The 20,478-nt window shown below is 50.6% G+C and overlaps 10 protein-coding genes across 10 annotated transcripts; 3 read left to right on the forward strand and 7 right to left on the reverse strand.

The window, feature by feature from the left end:
* Positions 1 to 167: 167 nt before the first annotated feature.
* COCVIDRAFT_111346 (hypothetical protein) lies at positions 168 to 2,188 on the reverse strand (the record flags this gene model as incomplete). Its single annotated transcript, XM_014696523.1, has 7 exons — positions 168 to 683; positions 747 to 1,082; positions 1,141 to 1,547; positions 1,595 to 1,767; positions 1,830 to 1,853; positions 1,921 to 1,991; positions 2,042 to 2,188. The coding sequence occupies 7 exons, from the start codon at positions 2,186 to 2,188 to the stop codon at positions 168 to 170; spliced, it is 1,674 nt and encodes a 557-aa protein (XP_014552009.1).
* A 2,343-nt stretch (positions 2,189 to 4,531) lies between these two features.
* COCVIDRAFT_41763 (hypothetical protein) lies at positions 4,532 to 7,558 on the reverse strand (the record flags this gene model as incomplete). Its single annotated transcript, XM_014696524.1, has 5 exons — positions 4,532 to 5,141; positions 5,195 to 5,337; positions 5,391 to 5,621; positions 5,678 to 5,769; positions 7,315 to 7,558. The coding sequence occupies 5 exons, from the start codon at positions 7,556 to 7,558 to the stop codon at positions 4,532 to 4,534; spliced, it is 1,320 nt and encodes a 439-aa protein (XP_014552010.1).
* A 677-nt stretch (positions 7,559 to 8,235) lies between these two features.
* COCVIDRAFT_111433 (hypothetical protein) lies at positions 8,236 to 9,201 on the reverse strand (the record flags this gene model as incomplete). Its single annotated transcript, XM_014696525.1, has 3 exons — positions 8,236 to 8,631; positions 8,678 to 8,913; positions 8,961 to 9,201. The coding sequence occupies 3 exons, from the start codon at positions 9,199 to 9,201 to the stop codon at positions 8,236 to 8,238; spliced, it is 873 nt and encodes a 290-aa protein (XP_014552011.1).
* A 547-nt stretch (positions 9,202 to 9,748) lies between these two features.
* On the forward strand, positions 9,749 to 10,604 carry COCVIDRAFT_30545 (hypothetical protein; the record flags this gene model as incomplete). Its single annotated transcript, XM_014696526.1, has 2 exons — positions 9,749 to 10,163; positions 10,270 to 10,604. The coding sequence occupies 2 exons, from the start codon at positions 9,749 to 9,751 to the stop codon at positions 10,602 to 10,604; spliced, it is 750 nt and encodes a 249-aa protein (XP_014552012.1).
* Positions 10,605 to 10,989: 385 nt separating this feature from the next.
* Positions 10,990 to 11,175, reverse strand: COCVIDRAFT_111383 (hypothetical protein; the record flags this gene model as incomplete). Its single annotated transcript, XM_014696527.1, has 1 exon — positions 10,990 to 11,175. One exon carries the CDS (start codon positions 11,173 to 11,175, stop codon positions 10,990 to 10,992), a length of 186 nt encoding a protein of 61 aa, XP_014552013.1.
* Positions 11,176 to 11,644: 469 nt separating this feature from the next.
* COCVIDRAFT_30546 (hypothetical protein) lies at positions 11,645 to 12,353 on the reverse strand (the record flags this gene model as incomplete). Its single annotated transcript, XM_014696528.1, has 2 exons — positions 11,645 to 11,776; positions 11,835 to 12,353. 2 exons carry the CDS (start codon positions 12,351 to 12,353, stop codon positions 11,645 to 11,647), a joined length of 651 nt encoding a protein of 216 aa, XP_014552014.1.
* Positions 12,354 to 12,862: 509 nt separating this feature from the next.
* Positions 12,863 to 14,931, forward strand: COCVIDRAFT_111368 (hypothetical protein; the record flags this gene model as incomplete). The annotated part of the gene is made up of 3 exons (XM_014696529.1): positions 12,863 to 13,062; positions 13,115 to 14,232; positions 14,285 to 14,931. 3 exons carry the CDS (start codon positions 12,863 to 12,865, stop codon positions 14,929 to 14,931), a joined length of 1,965 nt encoding a protein of 654 aa, XP_014552015.1.
* Positions 14,932 to 15,978: 1,047 nt separating this feature from the next.
* COCVIDRAFT_111344 (glycoside hydrolase family 47 protein) lies at positions 15,979 to 17,688 on the reverse strand (the record flags this gene model as incomplete). The annotated part of the gene is made up of 1 exon (XM_014696530.1): positions 15,979 to 17,688. The coding sequence occupies one exon, from the start codon at positions 17,686 to 17,688 to the stop codon at positions 15,979 to 15,981; it is 1,710 nt and encodes a 569-aa protein (XP_014552016.1).
* A 347-nt stretch (positions 17,689 to 18,035) lies between these two features.
* Positions 18,036 to 18,297, forward strand: COCVIDRAFT_30549 (hypothetical protein; the record flags this gene model as incomplete). The annotated part of the gene is made up of 2 exons (XM_014696531.1): positions 18,036 to 18,049; positions 18,108 to 18,297. The coding sequence occupies 2 exons, from the start codon at positions 18,036 to 18,038 to the stop codon at positions 18,295 to 18,297; spliced, it is 204 nt and encodes a 67-aa protein (XP_014552017.1).
* Positions 18,298 to 18,768: 471 nt separating this feature from the next.
* On the reverse strand, positions 18,769 to 19,823 carry COCVIDRAFT_111377 (lytic polysaccharide monooxygenase; the record flags this gene model as incomplete). The annotated part of the gene is made up of 5 exons (XM_014696532.1): positions 18,769 to 19,064; positions 19,122 to 19,292; positions 19,349 to 19,532; positions 19,583 to 19,670; positions 19,723 to 19,823. 5 exons carry the CDS (start codon positions 19,821 to 19,823, stop codon positions 18,769 to 18,771), a joined length of 840 nt encoding a protein of 279 aa, XP_014552018.1.
* Between the last annotated feature and the right edge of the window lie 655 nt (positions 19,824 to 20,478).

A 20,478-nucleotide genomic window follows, 5' to 3' on the forward strand; every position in this document is an offset into this window, starting at 1 on the left:
TGAAAAAAATACCCAAAAGAATGACTTCGCCCATTCTCAGTCAACACTCTCTGTCCCCACCACAGTGATGAATCCATATCCAATCTTACAATATATCAATCTCTCTTCACACCCACCACCACCACCACCACCACCACCACCACCACAACAACAACAACCCCACCTCCTCACAACGCCCGCGGATCAACCTCAACCACCGGCCCCGTATACGTCTTCTTCGCAAGCAACACATAATACAGCACACTAAACGCCGCGACACCCCCCGTCACCACCCCCGCCCAATTCATACCCTGCAAATCGGGATTCGCCTGCGTAGGCCAAAAGCTAAAGAAAATAATGAGGCAGAGATACGCAATCGCAACTACATTATTCGCTACGCCCAGTGCGCCGCGGAGACGCCAGGGGCCCCATGACATTCTTTTTTCGTGCACTTGTGTATTGCTGTGGATCTGTGGGTGGATTTGCATTACTGTGTCGGAGATATCGCCGTCGAGGTCGCCGCGGAGACGGCGCCAGAGGAGGAGAGCGACGGCGAGGAGGTAGGAGAGGTAGAAGCCTTCGAGGACGAGGGAGATTGTGCCGTTGAAGGCGGTGCTGCTGCCGATGTTGATGAGGGCGAGGAGGGCGGCGAAGAGGGTTACGATGAGGATGGAGATGACGGGGATGGTGCTGCGTTTGTCGATCTGGGGGTTTTTTTTTGTAAGTTTTACATTTTATGCTGATAAGGAGGGCAAAAGACTACGTACCATGCTTAGGGCTCGCGAAAAGGGCAGGCCGCGGTCGCGTGCAAAAGACCAGGTCATACGTGATGCGGCGGCTAGACAGCCCATTGCGCTGCAGAATTCGAGTAGCACGATGATGGAAACCATGACTGTGGCGCCGGCTTTTGAACCGACGGCGTGGTGGAATATGCGGAGGAAGGGGGCGGTTTGGGCGTCTTGGTCTTGGAGTAGGCGTGGGATGTCGTCGGCGCTGAAGAGGACGGCGAAGAGCATGCCTAGGGCTAGGGTGCCATTGATGGCGAGACTGAGGAGCATGGAACGGGGGACTTCAGTGCTTGCATTTTTAACTTCTTCAGACATCTATTTTGGTCGTTATTGACATGAAAAGAGTTGGAACATTGGGTTTGTCTCTACTTACGTGGACGACAGAGTCTGTTCCGACAAAAGCTAAGGCATTGCCTTGCAGGCCGACGAAAAACGCCAGTGTATGGGTACTCCACGCGCCTTCATTATGAAATTTCGAGAAGATGTCTTTGGCTGAGTTGTGGGCTGGCGTCAGGTAAACCAGTGGAATGAGGATGCCAAAGAACCCAAGGATATGGACGATCAGTACAAGAACCTCGATGGTGGGTAGCGCACCGCTGATGAATACGTTGATGAAGACGCAGAGAAGTAGTAGAGCCCACAGAAGAAGCGTTCCGTGCCATCCTTCTCGCGCATAAGCCCCGTTGACGTCGTTCAAACTGACGAGTTGTAGGATGAGGTCGGCAACAAAGTAACATACAGAAGTTAGAGCTGCAATCCATCCAATTACCGTGAGCCAGCCTGTGAGAGTTAGGAGTTTGCTGGAAATGTCCCCAGAACGAGCTTACCTGTCACATAGCTGAAGAACTTGTTGCTCGATCGCGGTGCCAACAGCGACACCCAATGGTATTGACCTCCAGCCGTCGGTACCGCACTAGCCAGCTCCCCAATACAGATAAAGACGGAGAAGTTACCGAGCCAGATAAGGATGAAGCCGTATATAAGACCGGCAGGTCCGCCGCTAAACCATAACAATCAGTTTACCGTCAAGTATGCAATGCGTAACCGAGGTGTCTTACTTACTTGTTGAAGCCTATTGAGAAAACACTAGTAGTATAGCAGCTGGCGTCAGCACAAAAATATCCTTTTCGTATGCAATTACGCATAAACTTACACGAGCAGCGTCTCCCAAGTACACATTAAGCCGCATGACAGACCGGTCATTGACACCAACCCAAAGCGACGCTGTCATAAATCAGATCGGAATATGCACGACTGCTTAGTAGGTCGCTTACCTTCAACACCTGCTCTTTTCCCACTCTTGCCAATTCATACCGATCGCGATCAAACTCCTGACCCTTGGATTGCGACACCAAGCGTCTCTCTCTCGGCCTTATCACACCCTCATCGTCGATATTCTGGAGATGAATCCGCTTCTCCATGGCGCCAGGAAGCCGCGATAAACCAGGCAAACTCTCCGCAGCAGCTGACAAGAGATAGACGAAAGATAGACCAGAAAAGGAGTTAACAAAGCAAATTCCGTACGTAGGTACCGTATAACCCCACTAAAATCTGCACACCAAGCCCAAATAAAAAAGTATAGAAGTTCAACTCCCAACTCTCACCTAACCCGCAACCAGCCCACCTCCCCAAAAACACGACCGCCAAAACTCACCCTCTAGAACCCACGCCCCTACTAGCCCCAAAAGAAATGGAAGCACGGATCCGTCACACAAAGCCAAACTATATCACCCAAATGCAGCCCAATCTCAATCCACGTCCTCGCCTCTCTCGCAAAACCAGCCACTAAACCGCAGCAAGCAGCGCCCATGTACTCGTTGCAGCGCGTGTCGGGGGATGGGTTAAACGGGTGAAAAGAATACGAATCCTTGGAAAAACAGAATACATCCATGTACATCTATACACGCATGCAACGCCGCTCCGTCGGTTTCCGTCGGTCACCGACTCTGCAAACTACCTACTTCCTTACTTACTCCACACAAAAAAAAAGGGCTTGATAGTAAGGGGAACACAGTCGAAAGTGGAAAAAAAAGAAGAGGTAGAATGGAGTACGTAACGTATGAGTGCATGTGAGTGTATTTTGCGTTAAAGCCGCGCAAATGTAATAACCCTCTGTCCGTGCCGTACCGTACGGAGGCTGGTTGCAGTGACGGCGGGTACTCGACATATTACACTGCAGGAAACACACCCTTACTGGCGCTCTTGGGGGGTTACAGGGGTATGTGATTGGTTGGTTGGGGGAAGCCAAATGTGCGGAGTACGATGGTAGGTGGGGTTGGTGCTAGGGGGATGCGGAATGCGGTGGTGTGCATTGTGGGGTTCCTATTTGAGTAATGGGCCGAGGAGTTTTTTTGTTCCGGTGTGGGAAGAAGGAGTGATGTGTATTTTGGTCGTCTTTTTGGAGGTTTAGGGATGGTATGGGTGGATTGTGGGTGGGAGGAGGGAAGAGCAGGGTTCTGGGTGCTGTGCAGGGGTAATCTGTGGAGAGGGGGTTTATGTGCTTAGTGTAGTTTTTGTTGGACTACTATACTACGTATTGTTTTAGATGGGAGAAACATATCTTACGCGGCGTGTAACTGTAACCTCACCCACGATACATCATCGTGGTCTACTCGACCTACAAGGCCTGTATTCACTAGTCACAACGACTTGTAGCATAAGAAAAATCAACCGTAATACCAATGCCACCCAAGCCCTAACAGCCCTCCACACACTTCCCAGTAACGTAATCCTGAATCAAGATTCCCAACCAAGCATCTCAATATCTCAGCACAAAAGGAAACCTAGATCCTACCAAACGCCATACTCCCCACCCATCCATAGGCACCCCATTCCTCACGTGGAAAAGCCTCCCTGCTACAACCCTCACACACACGCACACACACACAGAAACAATTCCCTACCCACCATAAATCCATACCAACAGTTCCACACACAAAAACCGCATCCACCAACCTAATTCGCCGCCCACCCCCCAGCTTCCCTTCCCTTCCTCCACCCGCCAACCCAAATGTCTCACCCATCCCGCCTACACCATCCGCCTCAACCGCCTCAACCAACCCACCCACATATCTTAACACCACAGTTCCACTACCCTGCCACACGGGAACCTGCGTGAAACGCAGTCACCCGGGTTGTGCCCACGTACGGCGCCGTAGAACATACAACGTACTGCCGTGCGTGTGCCACGGCCGGTACATGGACTGCATAGCGAGTGCGGGACTCGGGCTTATGGGGTTTGCTTTTTTTTTGTTGTGTGCGAGGGTGTGGTACGGGGGGTGTGTGTTTTGTTGACTGGGAGCAGGACAGGTGTTGGGATGATGCGTAAGGCTGGGATTGGGAGGGATTGAGGGTTGATTGTGCATGTGGGTGCTGGGAAGGGAAGGGAGGGAGGTTGGGTTGTTTGGTGTTACGCTTGATTAACGAGGGGTGGTTGAGAGAGATAGGTCGTGTTGTACACAAATTGCCGGGAATATGAGTGAGTGTTGGCAGAGGAGATAGGGGTGGTGGGTTCACGGGGAGCATGTGGTGGAATGGATGAAGCGGTACAGCTGATTGGAAGTTGAGATTGTGGATATGACGCTTACATCTGGGATTTGAGTGACTGGAAATCGTCGGATTTTGATGATAGAGATTATGAGTCTCTACTTCCAGATGATACTATAGAAATGCGTTGTATCTTTCTGGGAATTTCAGGCTTTGGATTTTTTCATATCATGTCCATAGATTAGTAGGATAAGAAATCTCATGACTGATACTTCAAGCTAGCCTCCATGCATAATTTCAATCTCGTCGCTCGAACCATCGTGCCCCTTAACTTCCGCCTCTTCCCACTCGGCGCTAACAACCATCGTCTTCAAGATCTTAGAGTGACTTCCTGTGCTCGCAGTCTCCCAACTCTTGTCGTCCACATTTCTATGATGCACAGCTGTAATTTCAACATCGGTTGCGCCATCCAAGCGTCTCGGACCCCCAGGTATCCCAGAAGCAGAATTTGCATGCGTAGTCTTGTCTTGTGAAAACATTGGCAAGAAGCGTTTGATTCCAGTGTTTTCAGCATGGAGGCTCTTTCTACTTGATCTCGTAATCCCGGTACCGAATCTGGAGGCGATACTAGATAGCTGATAGGAGCTGTTTTTACTGCGGGAGACCCCATGCTCAGACGATGTACCTCGACGGCGTAGATCGTCACTCGCATATAAACCTGATGGAACCGACTCAAGGAGGGGTCGTATGTATGGTACGCATGATGTAATGATGGTGATGCACTCAATAATCTGAGCGAGGAGCGTCCATTTCCAGAGTGCCTTGGTAGGATTGGGCGAGGTGAAGCCGTCGAGGTAGACCATTTGGACGGCAGTCGCGACGATGTCTCTATGATATGTAAGCTAAAAGATTTACTGTAGAACAAAATTCATCAAACATACAACGAACGTGCACCGAAAAAGGTAAGGATAGTTATCTTCTTACTCATGCTCATTTGCAGTGTCATGACGACATGCACGGGAAAAGCAGTAAGTGCCAGGTCAGTGAGGATATTGATCGCACCAACCGAACGCCAAAAGGAGACCTATCAACTTGTCAGAAATAAAGGAATAATATGATGGTGAGCTTCGAAAATACAATGTTGAAACACATCTCTTCGTTCCCTAAGAAGCGCCATGGCTCAGTGGTTCCGCATTGGAAAGCTGCAAGACATATTGAGAACACCGTCCAGAGTGCAATGAAGCCAGCCAGCGATAGACCGAGATTTCGATGGGTTTTTGACGCCGTGAGAATCATGAGCAGCGAGATGATAGACAACTTCGCAAATCCCAAAGTTGCGATGTAGAGAAGGTTGTTTGCATATTCGGCCTAAACCACAGTTACCACACCATTGACCCAATAATTAATCTGACGGCATGCCTTACTTTTCGATACACCGCCAGCTGACTCTGGGTAAGTAGCGATATGTCCCTCCCAAGACCATTATGCGTCTGAAGACTGACGGCCCCACCTGATGCTATGCTTGAGGCCTAGTTCACATACATCATCAGTACTATGAGCCAGGCCAACAAGCGAGGCGATGCATCAATGACAACGTACCAGAGCCAGCATGACAAAAGCATCGTCAATATCTATCCTCCTCCGGAGAGCACGCTTCGTAATCAGTCTAGTTAGAACTGCAAGTGCGGAAGTAATCAGCAAGGTCCAGGTAACGACGTTGACGAACGGTCCGACATCCGCGCCGCTTCCCGGCCGCCGCGGGATGGGGCGACGGGAAGAAGTAAAAGGCAGCACTGCCATTCTTGCGCTCTCCCCGTCCTCGTTAAAGAAGTATGAGACACCGGAAGCTTGCAATATCAGGGAATAAGCGGTAGCGATGACGAACGACTACTCAACTGTGGCTGGCACTGTGGCAGTCTCAGTTGAGACAGATGAGACGTCAGTCAACCAGTGACAGCCAACACATTCGGACAACAAGTGTGCGTGGCTATCAAACGCCTTAATGCGTCTATCCATTCATCTTGGAGCGACACAGGCGCGCAAACAAAGTCAGGCTGCGAGCCGCCAAATGGGCGACAATGCGCGATTGGAAAGCCGAAAGCCAACATATCGCACAAAGTAGTTATCCGCTGTCTGTTCACAATACAAGACACCTATAGTGGCGAAACAAGAAAGACAGAAGATTGACAGAATAGCAACAAGTGTGTACAAATCCCAGATGTAGAGACGCAGTTGTATCGCGTTGCACAGGCGTTACAAGGCGACAGAGTGATATGCACGAATGGAGCACTATGTCGATCGCCGACCAGAATGCCCATTTGTATGTTAGTTTGTGTTACCTGGTCAGATGAACAGGTGAGTCAGGTTGGGTTAGCAAATCAGATTATACCCCAGTCGTTAGTATGGGCAGCCTTATCGTGTTATTGGGCTTGCCAGCTTTGACAGGCTTGGTGACCTGCTTTTAAGCTTGTTGATCGTTATGTAACCCTGTAGCACACAATTCTCGGCATTGTGTCACGGCAGCTGTTACCGGGAAGTTGAGTAAGACGACCAGGTGCTGACATTGTGACACATGTGCCAGCGCACATTTGCTGCAGTGATCCATTGATGTGCTAGGCTGAGATCCGGTCACCGCTGCAGCGGTGGCGCTCCACACTAGATGGCTGCTCACAAACTCCTACATGGAGAATGTCATGGAACATTGTCAAGGTAGATACGCTCTGCTTGTCAAATTTCGAAGGGATGCATGTTGGGATAAAGTGACTAACGTAGCTCTTAGATACAACTGTTGTTATTCTCTTAACTTGGTGACCAAAGAGCATATTGTACAGCATACTGCGCTTCCGGAGTATGTACTGGATGCAAGTTACTTGATATGGAGCGCGTGGAAAAAACACTGAATACAATTAGCAAATACATCGTACTATGGAAAATAAAATGATATACCTTCAACTTCTGTCAGTAAGTTTGCCCATGTGAATCAAGCATCATGAATGAAACTTGACATGGTCTTTGACAGAAGTCTCGACCCCCCCAATAGTGACAGGATTTGATGCTTCACTTTCTCCCGATAAATGGTGTATAAGCTCTTTAAGTTTTTGGACATCCTCCCATGAAACATTGTCAGCATCACCAAGCGAAGGTTTTCCGTCCTCCCAGTGAACTCTGTTATCGATAGGTGCCGGATTTCGGGCCACTTCACTGATATCAGGCACAGCTCGAGCTGCCGCTTTCGTAGGTATGGGAGCTGCACAGATGCTTGTAACAAAGGTAATGAGCGAAATTACGGCGGTGGCGGCGTGCATGGTAGGTAGATTGTACTATTCGTGCTTCTTTGGATTCTCACGTTCTGTCCAAAGGTCAGTATGTGAGCATGGCGCGGGTTTACAGGATATCGCTTTACTCATACGATGAAAGATTGTAGAGTGAGGTTGCAATGTGTGAAAGAGTATATATTAATGTTTTATGCGTTAAGATATATGTGTTGGCCGCTACGTACCTCAGCTTAGCATGTCGGGACCGTCATTTTTCGTATATAATCGTGGTCTTCTCAACATATTAGACGTGCATTGTCCTCAGCCGCTCTCAAAAACCGTAGGCCTCGGAATCACAGTCGCACTGCGCTCGCCCCCAAATCCTCCGAACATCGATCACAGTAATAGGACAAGCCCACACCTCGGTCGATCTGTGATGACAGGGAATGACGATGCTGATAAGGGTGTCTGCCTCGTTCTTTTCGTGGTCAAGCGACTTGACAATACATATCTTCCGATCCATGATCCAAAGATGCTAGTGGCTAACAACCACTATGCTGTGTAGCCTACATCGATATCGCGTCGCATGCTCATCGGAACTTGTATAGAGCCGAAAGACGAGTGTATTCGTTCGTAACGTGGAAAAACCTAACTTCTAGTATGAATTAAACAGCCAACAACAGAAGCCACAAGCGATTCGCGTCTTCCTGAGCGGGTCGCCTGCGAACTCAGAATACGATCACATCTTCTGCATTCTCGTTGTGCTCATATGGGTCCTTGTGTCCGTGGTGTTCAAAGTAAGCCCGCTGAACGCCTTGATACGGAGATGAAGGCGGGCAAAACGCAAAGTTCTCAAGCGTGTTAGTAGCCTCGCGATAGTCATCAAACTCGTAGCAGGCATGCTGATCAGGGCGCCTCGCCCATGCGATTAATTTGTTCCAGTCGCGACACTTCCGGTTCTGACCATCGCCTGCTTCATGGGATAATGGTGCTGGCATTGGTGTATCATCAGCTGCACACATGATGTCTTGTCGTAGCATATCTAGGCAGTGGTAGATGTGTAGCAGATTGAAGGGTTGTTCGCTGCCCTTGTGTTTCGAGACTATAGCTTTACGAACAAGTTTCTGGTAAAGTCGGTTTTGAGTATTTGCAGAGGTATGCTAAACTCACTAGACAATGTAGGTCGTGTACACCCCTGACATAGTATACACTGCGTTCAGTGTCCCATGGAAATGGAGTGGAGGGTGGCAGACTGAGACGCTCTACAAATTTGTCGTCAAGTGCCACCGCCATGGCGTTTGTATCGATGGCATCCCATGCTGCCTCCATGTCGCTATCGCTTGCATTAGGGTGCCAGTACCTGGTCATGGCGTGATAGGGCACGTTGGTATCGAGAGTCAGTCCGCCTTTAGGACCGTGAGCACACATCGAATATTTCATACCCAGTACCTACTGTACTCGCTCTTGGTAGGAGAGTGTAAGATGCGCAATCTGGCGTTATCCATAACCAACAAGATGTTGGCTGAAAGTGAGAGTAGCAGAAGCGACAAGTATGCAACAAAGCTGCGCGTATTGGTCGGAATGATCTCGGTGCTGTTGGAGTCCCATGAAATGCTCTCTTTTGCTTCTAGTTCCGGCAAGCCATTACCTTCCTCGTCGCGACATAGTGGCTGGTATGCTGGAGATCCTTCCATCTTGGGGTGGTTCATATGATGGACATGGAGCGCCAAACCTACGCGGCCTCATAAGACAGAAATCCTGCCGGCTGTGCAGTACGTGTCCAGGTTACCAGTAGTACAGGCGTACGTCACGACTATTGTCGGGCGAAAACAACCCTTTAGCTATTGCGCTCCGACAGTCGGGTCGTGAATGAACTGCAACGCCATCTGTCTCTGTGGACGGTTACATCGCCGAGCAGGCGGTCTTCCGGCGCTGTACGATCGAGGAAGGTCGCAAGCACCTCCAGGCCATGATAGTGATACCAAGCGAGGGGTTATCGGGCAAAGTGTGCTAGTGTAAAGGGTGTGACTTGCCCGGCCCGCCAAGACGCTAATAGTGTCAACGGTACCTTCCTTGTTGGGCGTCTTCACCCTAACACGGCAATCTACGATGTCCAATACTTGGAATGTGCTATATCTCCGGTTCCGCTGTCCATGCGCCATGGCGGCAAGGTAGCGTATTCGACAACTACTTTACCTGTCCGATATCGCCACAGCCTCATCTGATCACTCAAGTGCAACCATGGGCCAAAGATACTTTGTCCGCGAAGCCAAAACAAAGCAAGAGTTGGATAGCATCTTGGAAGTTGTCTGGGCTGCAAACCACACACCTTACGAACCTTTTATTCAACTGATATTTCCTGTCCTTGGCTATACGGCTGCTCATCGCGAGGCTGCCATCAACGAATCCAAACAACGCTTCTGGGAACAACACCAGGCCGACCGGTCAATCCATTGGTTTTACGCATTCGACACCGTCACAAACAGAGCTGTGGGCTGCGCGCAATGGGTGATTTCGACAACAAATCCCTACGCAGCAGGAGCACCAAAGTTGACTGCACCGTGGTGGCCTGAAGGTGAACAGCGGCGTTTCTGCGAATCGATCCTGAATCAGGTGTACAAGCCCCGCGTGAGCTGGATGGCACGGCCCCATTGTGGTAAGTGGAGCATAAGTTTCTTTCTCCAAACGCGCTATTCCAGGGATCGACCGTATTGGAAAATGATTGGGGTTGTTTTCTTCCAGTCGCTAACATTGGCGAATAGCACTCAATTGGATGGCAGTGGATCCTGCTCATCGACTCCGGGGTATTGGTTGCCTGCTTATGGATGTGGGAGTCGCGCGTGCCGACGAGCTCGATGTGGAATGCTGGATGGAAGCGTCGGCCATGGGCAAGCCGCTATACGAAAAGTTTGGTTTTCAGTCGTTGCTGAAAATTGCCTTCGACACCGAAAAACCAAATGCAGGCGACGAATGGAGGAAGAGCGCCCATGAGATGACTCCTGCACCAATTTTCGCTATGTGGAGACCGACAAAGTCTTCTCGACAGGGTAGTCGGGGTGAGGTGCAAATGCCGTGGACGCTAGGTACGCGAGCTTGAGGACCACACATGATTTATTGGGGCTTAATATGGTCAAGCCAGGTAGATGATAGGCAAATGATGTCAGGAAAGATCGAGGATTTGCTATGACTGATGGGAAGATCATGGCCGAAACCTGCAAGGAGCATGCAGATGACGTCGCACACAGAGTGGATATGGCAAAGGAGTCTAGAAATGAGTATGGTCAGAAGGTGGTCAGTAGAAGGAAAGGAAACTTGGACCAACATTTGAGAGTGGAGTAAGTTGTTGTTGGGGTCTGCCTTGTCGTCAGCCGAGTTCATGCGGAGAAAGCTATGGCGGCCAAGTACCGCTGATGATAGGTAGTAGATAGTAGTCTTACATAATCCTTGCAGCCCCCTTGACTACTACCACAAGGCTGACATTACTACTGAGCAAGATGACAACAGTCGACTGAGTATGTATGGCTGCATCCGATACATATATTGCCCATCTCTTTTGTGTGCCATCTCCTACGGCATCTGCAGCATTCCCATACACAGTCGGGTATGGGCTCAGCACCAGGATAGGGAGTGTAGCATGGTGCGGGGACTGGCAGGGCACGCTTGATCATACCGAGAAAATCAAGGCAAACATGTGGTGGTGTACTGTGAAGGGCAACCCCGTCGCCAGGTATTTGCGAGTGTTGGTAGCGGAGTTTGTCGGCACAGTATAGGGTGGCGTGAGTCAGTTGAAGTTACGTACGATCCAATCTGGCGGGTAGTATAGTAAGTACACGTAGCTGCCAATGTGAAGCAAGCAGCGAAGATCAGGAAAGTGCAGGTCATCGGGCATGCCTGGCTCCTTCCTCCATGTCAGGCCACTGCGTCTGGTGAGCTCGTTGGGCTGCGCTTCATCTTGTACCTTTGAGATTTTGCTCTATTTCTCTAAACATGCTAAATGCTGACTTGGCCCCGCCGTGGAAGATTGTGCGACACAAAATACCTGCCCAAAAGCCCAATCTCTCAACCTAAAATAAACGTCCAAGAAGAGAGAGCGGAAAACGAAGAGACGACGGACGGGCCGAGCTCAGCGGAATGCATTCACAACCACCCAGCTCTGAGCTTCTCAACCGCCTCTTTCTCGGAAACCACGTCTGCCATCTTGGCGGCCATGTCCATGATATTTGCATCGTGGACAGCAGGTGATCTATCACCACAGGCCTCGCCAACAACCTAGTAATATGGTTAGCGACGTCTCCACAGGCCCAATCATTGCCATGTTAGTGCACACCATTGGTCGGAATCCCAGGCACATTGCGTCCAGAGTAGTTGCACGCACACAGCCACTGGTACTGACACCGCAGATGACCAGAGTATCCACGCGGGAGATTTGGAGGCGTGTAGAGAGGTCGGTTCCGAAGAAGGCGGACGGGTAGCGTTTGGACACGACGACTTCCCCTGCAGCAGGCTCCAGGCCCGGAACCCAACTCTCGAGGCCCGTTTCCTTGCCCCGCTGGAAAACATGCAGCAACGGGACCTTGCAGGCGAACAGCCCCGCGTCGGCCATGTCAGGCTCCATATACTCAACGCGGGTCCATATCAATGGTACTTTTCCCTGGCGGGCGGCATGGACGAGTTTTGCGATGGATGCGGGCACAGCCGCAGAGGCAGGGTTTGACCGCGTGTCGAGCGGGCTATCCTCACTCCAGTAAGCATTGCAGACGTCGACAAGCAAAAGGGCCGGTCTGTTGCCCCATCCGATGGTTCCTGCAAAGCCGCTCGCATGGCCGCGTGGGACTTGGGATGCCATGTCGTTGTCGTGTGGTTAGTAGGTTAGTCATGATCAAAGCCGGCCGTCGAGGGCAGAAGCTATCGTGGTAGCGTCGCGTCTAGGGGACGAGCCGTCTGCTTGTACCCAGGGGACTGACGGCCATCATCGTCACCTTTTCATCTGCGCCAGACATGGCTCACGTTATAAGGACGCAATGTTGACCACGCCCCCCCCGGCATGGATTGGACGGATGTTCGGACCAGTCGGGAGGCGTTTGAGCGGCTTTGCTGGAGACGGGAGTATGTAGCCGCCGGCAGCGCGGGCCATTGATGCGCCGACGCCCATACTACCCGAGGTATCTCGACGATTTCGCACTGCCACATGGGCAAGCCCGCGGCTGCACGCATTTCAAAGCTCTCGCGTCTCGATGCAATGGCCTACCGTGTCGCCAACCGGCCTGTCAGCGCAGTATTGATTTCTGGCACCATCCAATACGCGCGCCTGGAGCCCTTTATTCTTCACAGCAACCTCGACCCCGGACTTGGCATATGATCGGACTTCCCCACACGAGCGCGACCTCCGCGAGGGCGCAACCGGAGACCGATGGCTCTCCCTCTCCCAAGTCTGCCAGCCTCGCTCCCATCATGGACGTTCGGGAGGGTAGGATAGGCAACGCCTTTGCCTGCGAGAGATGTCGAAAACACAAGGTTCGCTGTGTGCCCTCGGACACTCCGAGCATTTGCCAGAGGTATGTTGACTCGTCGCTGTTGTTACTCCACATCCAATGACACGTGCCCCAGGTGCCAGAAGGCTAGAGTAGAGTGCGTAGAGCATGTCGCCCGCAGGCGGCCTGCAAAGGCACGCACTGATGGCCAGACTCCCAGCAAACTGCGCGACTTTGACAAGAAGCTGGACAAACTGTCTGCCATTGTTGCGACCATGGCGCCGTCTCCGGCTCAAACCAGTTTACCCTCGGTAGTCACTATTCCCTCCCAACTGGCAGTCCTAGACCCGCCGCAGCAAGCCCAAACGGCGAAACAAGCAATTGTTCCAACAGTGCCTCTGTCGTCTGCGCCTACCACTGCACTTCTCCCAAGCCCCGGATCTCAACCTGAAAATTCATTGCCATTTTGGGAATCTTTTAACGAAACTCTGTCATGTCTTGGCCGGTTGGATCCCCTCATCAGGTCCATCAGCTTGGTACACATGCAAATGCTGCTTGATACCTACCGTGGCATGGTCGACTACTTTCCATTTGTCATTGTACCGAGAGACTGTCGTTGTCAGGATCTGTTCCACAATCGCCCAATGTTGTTGTTTGCCGTACTAACAGCCGCATCCTACGATTCACCACAGCTCCGTCACTCACTTAGCCAAGAATTCCGAAAGGTCGTCATGGTTAAAATCATGCAAGGCGAAAAGAGTTTGGATTTGCTCCAGGGACTGTTGGTGTTTATAGCTTGGCACCAGCACTACATGGACGCTCAGGCCGTTTCAATCACCTTGCTTCTTCAGCTGTGCCTGGGCATAGCACATGACCTGGGTTTGGACAACATATCAAGAGCCGCAAGGAGTCCTCTGCACAAGGATGACCCCAGAGACAAAGAAGCTAAACGGGCTTACCTGGGATGTTACTATCTATCCTCCAATATAGGGTTGATGCAGCCTCTGAAGGCACGATCCATGTCACACACGACGACTGTCCGAAATTACGCTTCTGAATTGGCTTCTTCATGGGAAAACAAGACAGACACAGTTCTCCCTATCTTGATGGACGTCTGTCAGTACATGGAAGATGTGGAGGAGACATTTCGCAGTCAGTCAGAGCAGGCAGTGGTTGTCCGCACACAAGTCAATCGTTTGAACGAGAAGTGGGAGAACATTCGCCTTTCCTCCAAACTACAGGCGAATGACTTTGGTGAGCATTGAATAGACACAACCTGATTGAAGTAACACTAACAGCACACCAGCAACCCTGCAATGGTTACAGCTTGCAGCCCGCATACATCTCTACCGCATCGCCGCTTCTGTCGATCTCGTAGACCGAGACTGTACACCTTGGGCCTCAGGGTTCCAGCTGTCACTACGTGTGACGTACGTGCGATCCCTCGAGCAATTCCTCGACAACACCACCAAACTCTCCTCGAACCAATTCGAATCCATTTCATTAATCGACTGGCTCAACCTTGTAAACACCATTACCAGCTTGAGCAAACTCACCCTTTACGCATCGCCCATCCCCGGCTGGGACCCCAGCGAGCTGCAACTAGCACGAACATTCGATCACTACCGCGACCAACTCTCCTCGCTCATGCCCCGCCCACGAGATACCTCCAACAACCGAGAAGATGCCTTCGAGCGATTCCGCCGCATCACTTCGACTATGCGTCTGGCTCTGCACGACGCACCTGGCAGAGGGAGTCCCAACGGAACCACGTTCGAGCTCTCGACAGGCTCAGGCCGCACAGTATCGCTACTGCATAACCTCGCCCTCCCGAAGATCAACGGCGGAATCACAAATGGTGCAGAGAAGCTGCCGAGTCTTCGTGACGTAAACCCCTCATTCGATGTGACGAGTAATGATTTTCACTGGAAATTCTTACTCGGTACTGTTTGAAAAGGGTAGTTTTCCTTTATACCTTACGTCTTCCACGCCACTCCTATATCTCCTCATCTACATGTTTTTCCTTTTTTTTCCAATCAAGTCTTCCTCCGCTACCAAAAAACGGGTCCCGTAATCGCGTTGTGTTTTTTTTCCACGAAAAAAGGGGGGGCGGCGACAGCAGTATGAGAGAGGGCAATCGGGTAGAAACTTAGCCCCCCCCTCCCCCCTTTCCCCCAGCGTTCTAACGACATGTCCCATCTGTTTTTTTCCTGTCTGCCGAAACAAATACCTACCATTAGTTCTCTCTCCTTCGCGCGCTCTCTCTCTCTCTCCACATCTCTATCTCCATGATCTTTTTTACTCATTTATATATACCCAGCATCATCATTTATCTTGGTTGGTTGACAGATTTACTTGTCATCATTTGACACCCCCATTGTTGTTGTTTTTTGTTCTTATGCAGAGAGAATACCAAAATAACGTCTTTTGAAAGTTATGGTTGCTTTTTGTTTGGATTGCGAAGTTTACGCTACATGCGTCTTGAATGTCCTCCCCCCATTCCCCTTTCTTTCAATCTCTCCTGCAAAAGAGTCCATAATGTGGGGTGTGTGTACGTGTGATGAATTTAAATTGTGTTTTTTTTGGTGTGATTTGTGATGATGGGTGAATTTTAATGGGTGGTATAGCGTCGGGTGGGTACGGGTGAGCTGACGGTCGGGAAAAGGGGGGGTGGGTAGATAGCCGAGTGCTGGGCAGAAGAGACAAAGCCAAACGGCACAGCCACAAGTGTTGAGAAATAAATTTTACTGAAATAAAAAGTTCGCTGGATAGGAAAAAAAAAGTCCAAAAGTCCAAAGTTCAAAGAAGGAATAAAAATCTCTAATCTTCTTGAATTCCTTCATTTCGACTAAAACTACACAAATGCCGGGTATCATTGCGCCCTTTTTCACCTACAATACAGTGGCCTTTCCTCCATTCTTCTGTTTTTTTTTCTGGAGTTTCTAATCACAATACTCCTCCCCACACTTCGCTACCCCACATCGTACCCCATTCTCGCGCTCAGCGAATCATCCGAAAAGGGTGACCTTCCGTACTAAACACCCAACTATCCAGACTCGCGACCTCGACATCCGAAAACGTAAGCCAGAGATATTTGAGCGTCTCCGCGGCCCAAAAGCTTTCTTGCACGTCAACCCATCTGGTCTCATCTTGCGAACTAGTATCGTAGACATCTGCTAGCTGTGCGTATCCAAATGGTGCCTTGCAGTGTTTTTCGAATGCAGAAAAAGCGTCCCAGGCCCAGTCGCGATAGCGTTGCTCGCCGGTGATACGCCAGGCGTAGAAGATGCTTTCGACATACTCGGGACGACCTTTGTACGCTGGGTCGCGGGACCAGATACCAGTGGTAGACGCTTCTTTCTTTTGACGCGGGGTCTCTGGACCGAAGAGCGGGTTGTCGTAGCTGAATTTTGGAGTCCAGGACCAGATTTCTGGGCCGATTTTAGTGGGGGTGGAAGTATATGCGTGGTGGCAGCCCTCGAGGAGTGCAAGAGCAAAGGTGCGGAGGGGTTTTTCAGTGTAGAATTTTGAGGCGAGAAGAATGGTGCCGGGGGCGAAGCAGGCGAGGTGGCTTTGTTGATTCTCGAACTGCTCGTCATCTTGGCGACCGAGGAACAGGTGCTGCATGAGGTGTCCGGGTGCAGGCGCAGAGCGGGAGGCAAGGTGTCTACGGAGAGAGTAGGCAGCCCTCACAAAGCGTTCTTTGTACTTTGGGAGATGGGGGTCTGAGGGAGGTGCCAAGATTGTCACTTTGACGAGGTACTCGTAGTAGGAATCGTGACCGGCATCCCAGTGTCTTTGGCGGCGGACAGGCTCTCCTGTCATGATATCGACAGGGGCATCTACCATTCCTGGCCATGGTGTCCTCCAATTGGACCACACTAGAGGTGCCCATGCTTTTGTAGAATTCAAGACGTAGATATCATCGCCAGTCAGCCTTGTCAGAACGCGGTTTTCCAGGATTGAAGAGCCGATTCGCGCAGGTCCAATTGCAGGATGCTCAAATTCGCGCTGTGCGGGGTCATCGTGTAGGATGAAGGAAGGATGTGGCTCGCCTTCTTCTGTCGTAAAGTCTACACGGGGCCACGGCAAGCCTGTAGGGGTGTCGTATGCTGGCGCTAGCTTGCCTGCCAGAGTAACTGCCTGCTCAAGTATGAGATCGCGCGCCTCTCCAGTCAGTACATCCTCGGGAATCAGCCCAACATCATACAGATCCACAATGGACAGTAGTCCGCCCAAGTAGCGTATCGTGGTCTCGAAGGGGTCGACAAGGTCCTCTGCTTGGGTAAAGTTGATAGCCACCACATGTTCCAACGAGAGTGCTAGCTCATCCCACAAGCCCATGAGAGCCAGTGTGCTTGCCGAGTCTACGATGAAAGCGCCCCAGCCATTTCTGGACGAAGCACTGCGCCCTGACACAGGCAAGATATCGTCGTGACCCCAAGCGCGCTCCTTGTACTTCCAAAAGGTATATTTCATGGCATCGCGCACACTGTTTGCCCGCGTCTCGTCCGCCTTGCCAGTGCCGTTCCAGTCGGCATATTGTATTTGTGCGCCAGCTTGCGTCGCACCCTGTCCGCGAAAGGTTGGGTTCTGAAACTCCTTAAAGAGTAGGTAGAGAGTGATGACGATAATAGCAGCGAGGAGCTTGAACGACGACTCGGGATTGCGTTCAAACTTGGATTTGCCCCAGCGGCGGAAGCCGGGCATGATTGGAGAGGATTAGAAGCCGTATAGTGCTGGCGGGGGCCTCAAGAAGCGGGTGGTAATAGCGCGCACATCTGTCCTCCGAGACGGGGTGCGGAAATGGGGCAGTCTACGTTAGTGTTTCAACGCGGACATGCCATGGCCTGCCAATTGCGTCAAGCTGGAAGGAACAACAGGACTGTGAGAGACCAGTTGGACCATGAAAGTTGTCGAGGTTGTGGTGTGAGATGGCGCGTGCTGCTGGTACTTGGCCTGGCCTTGGCATTGCGAGTCGTTGTGCGTTGTTGTGCGTCGTCATACTACTGCCGAGCCTGGAGCATCACCACAATAGCAACTTCACAACACCCAACATGGCCGTCTGGCAGTACGAAATATCCTGTCCAGATGACCACAATTTTTCTGACTTACTGACCATGTTTCAGGTGGTTCAAGAGCATACCGCCCAAGACACGCATGATTATTGGTGTGGGAGTCATGGCGTATGCGGGTGTTGGCCTCTACATCTCCGATGTGGCTGAAGAAAAACTCGGCTATGTCCCTACTGAAAAAGACAAGGAGCATTTGAAGGATGCTCTGCCAAAGATATCTGCTGTGGAGAAGCGGAGCACGTGAATGTTTGAATCATCTTTTGCGCAATCCACGCATGAAAACCTACGTACATGCACATGGCGGCAACAGTGAGTATATTTCGATATTACTGCTTGTATGTATAAAGTAGCTCAAGTCTGACAATCTGTAGCATCAACTGCCTTCTTTTTGTTTTTATAAATTGACTTGCGGGATAAAATGTCGTCGAAGTAATCATCAAAAAGTCAAATGACATGCATATTTGCGCAGTGGCTTTTCAGAGGGAAAGGCTTTGTTATTGAGATCTAGGGGTTGAATCAGAAGAAAGAAGATGGGGAGACGAGACATGGAAGGGGCTAGATTGAAACTCAAATTCAGACCATCTTTCCTCCATCAACATCCAGCATTCTATATACATCCATCACTCAAGCTCAATCCCGCTCACACTGGCTATACCAAACCAGCATCATCCACGCACACCAACCCATTCACAGAACTCCCAGAAGCTAGTATATCCTAACACTTCCCATGCCTGCGCAGACGCCCCGAAGTATCAGCACCACGCTGCTTCGTAGCCGCCGTCGAAGGTGTCGCGGATCCAGGCGTCGTCGCATTACCACTGTCATTACCATCCCACAGCTGCGGTCCCGGCAGGGGATACTTCGTCGCCTTCTTCGCATCCTCCGAGTCAATATTGAACGCAAGGCCGGGTTCTGTCCCTGTATACGCGCCAGGGAACGACACTAGATAAGATGCAGGAGGCGATGCGGTGCCGGAGCCTGTGACGGTGAATTGGGCGCATTCTGGGTAGACTGGGTAGGGGCGTTAGATTAGCTGAATCGTGTGTTGAAGTATTATGGGAAAGTTACATTGAGGATTGTTTGCTTGGTGTAGGGCAGTGAGTTCGTGTCTGAACATGTACTCGCCGGCTAGGACATTTGGGACAGTGATGGTTGCGTTAAGGGTTTCGAAGATGGCGTCGCCGGCCCAGATACCGGCGTTTTCAGTGCCGGATATGAGACCTTGCTCGAAGATCTTGACTAGGGGTTGTGGTTAGTGATGTGGGCGGTTTGGTAGGATGGGTGTGCGTTCTTACACCAGACTTTGCCTGAGCCGTCCCAACTGTCACAGGAACCGGGGCACTTGGCCATGTAGACCATGAAGGTGGCTGGTCTATGAGTCCATTGCTTCCAGTGGGTTGTCAGTTTGGCGCCTGCGGCGATGGTGCCTGTCACACCAGTGCCCAATGCTCCCTTGTTGTTGCATCGTATGTTCACAGTCTGGGAAACAGGTTAGAATATCAGTGTCTTATGTTGTGCTGAAGTCTTACTGTGAGATCCTTTATGAAGAGAGGATCATAAGATGAATACTGTCTCTGTATACTCTTTTGCCCGGCTGGGTCGTTGTATGGTTCCCATCTGAATGTTCTTAGCCCTTATCGAAGTATTCCATACGTAGGAAGAGGCGTACCCTTCGTATACTTTATCACCCGTAATGTACTTGTCAATGCCTCCATGTGCAAGTGCAGTCACGGCTAGCGCAGTTGCTGTGATAAATACAGAAGCCTTCATGTTGTATATAGATTGCCGAGGTGGTTATCTAGTGTAACCCAAGATCGTACTTTAGTGGAGAGAAAGAGAGCCAAGAATGTGATCAATTTATATCTCTCCTGAGTCTCCACATATTCGATCAGTGTCGCGCGTACTCGGGCTGTATATCGTAACCACCCCATCGATGAAACAGCACTCAACCCGGTTGTCAAGTCCCAAATTCTGTTTATGTAGAGCCTAGCGAGATCGTGACCTATAGAGAGCCATTGTAATCGGAGTATTAACTTAAACCCCATCCGATACTAATATAAGACAAACTCTATAGTCTGGCGAGTATGGCGAATAAGACGAAGTTTTCGTCGTGACATAAATGAATAGTGCAGGGGTGTTAACAGCCGGAAGTCCAAAGTTGTGGGGAAAGCGGCAGGATGTGGCTCGTCACTTGGGTGCGTAATAGATTTGACACGTGGGCTATTCTACGCTAAATCCTTTCTGATCGGGGCTCTGAATGCTTGTTCCGCTTTGAAGTATTACGATCAAAGCTTTGATGTTTGACGGCCAGTAGTACTGTCAGTGGTCCAATGACAACGACGACAGACATTGGGGCTGAGAAGAGTCTTCCCAAACAGGTATTGCATAATACCGGAGATTCGACTGCGGATAATTACTGAAAGTT

This window comes from Bipolaris victoriae (genome assembly GCF_000527765.1).
Source record: "Bipolaris victoriae FI3 unplaced genomic scaffold scaffold_120, whole genome shotgun sequence".
Taxonomy (NCBI): Eukaryota; Fungi; Ascomycota; class Dothideomycetes; order Pleosporales; family Pleosporaceae; genus Bipolaris; species Bipolaris victoriae.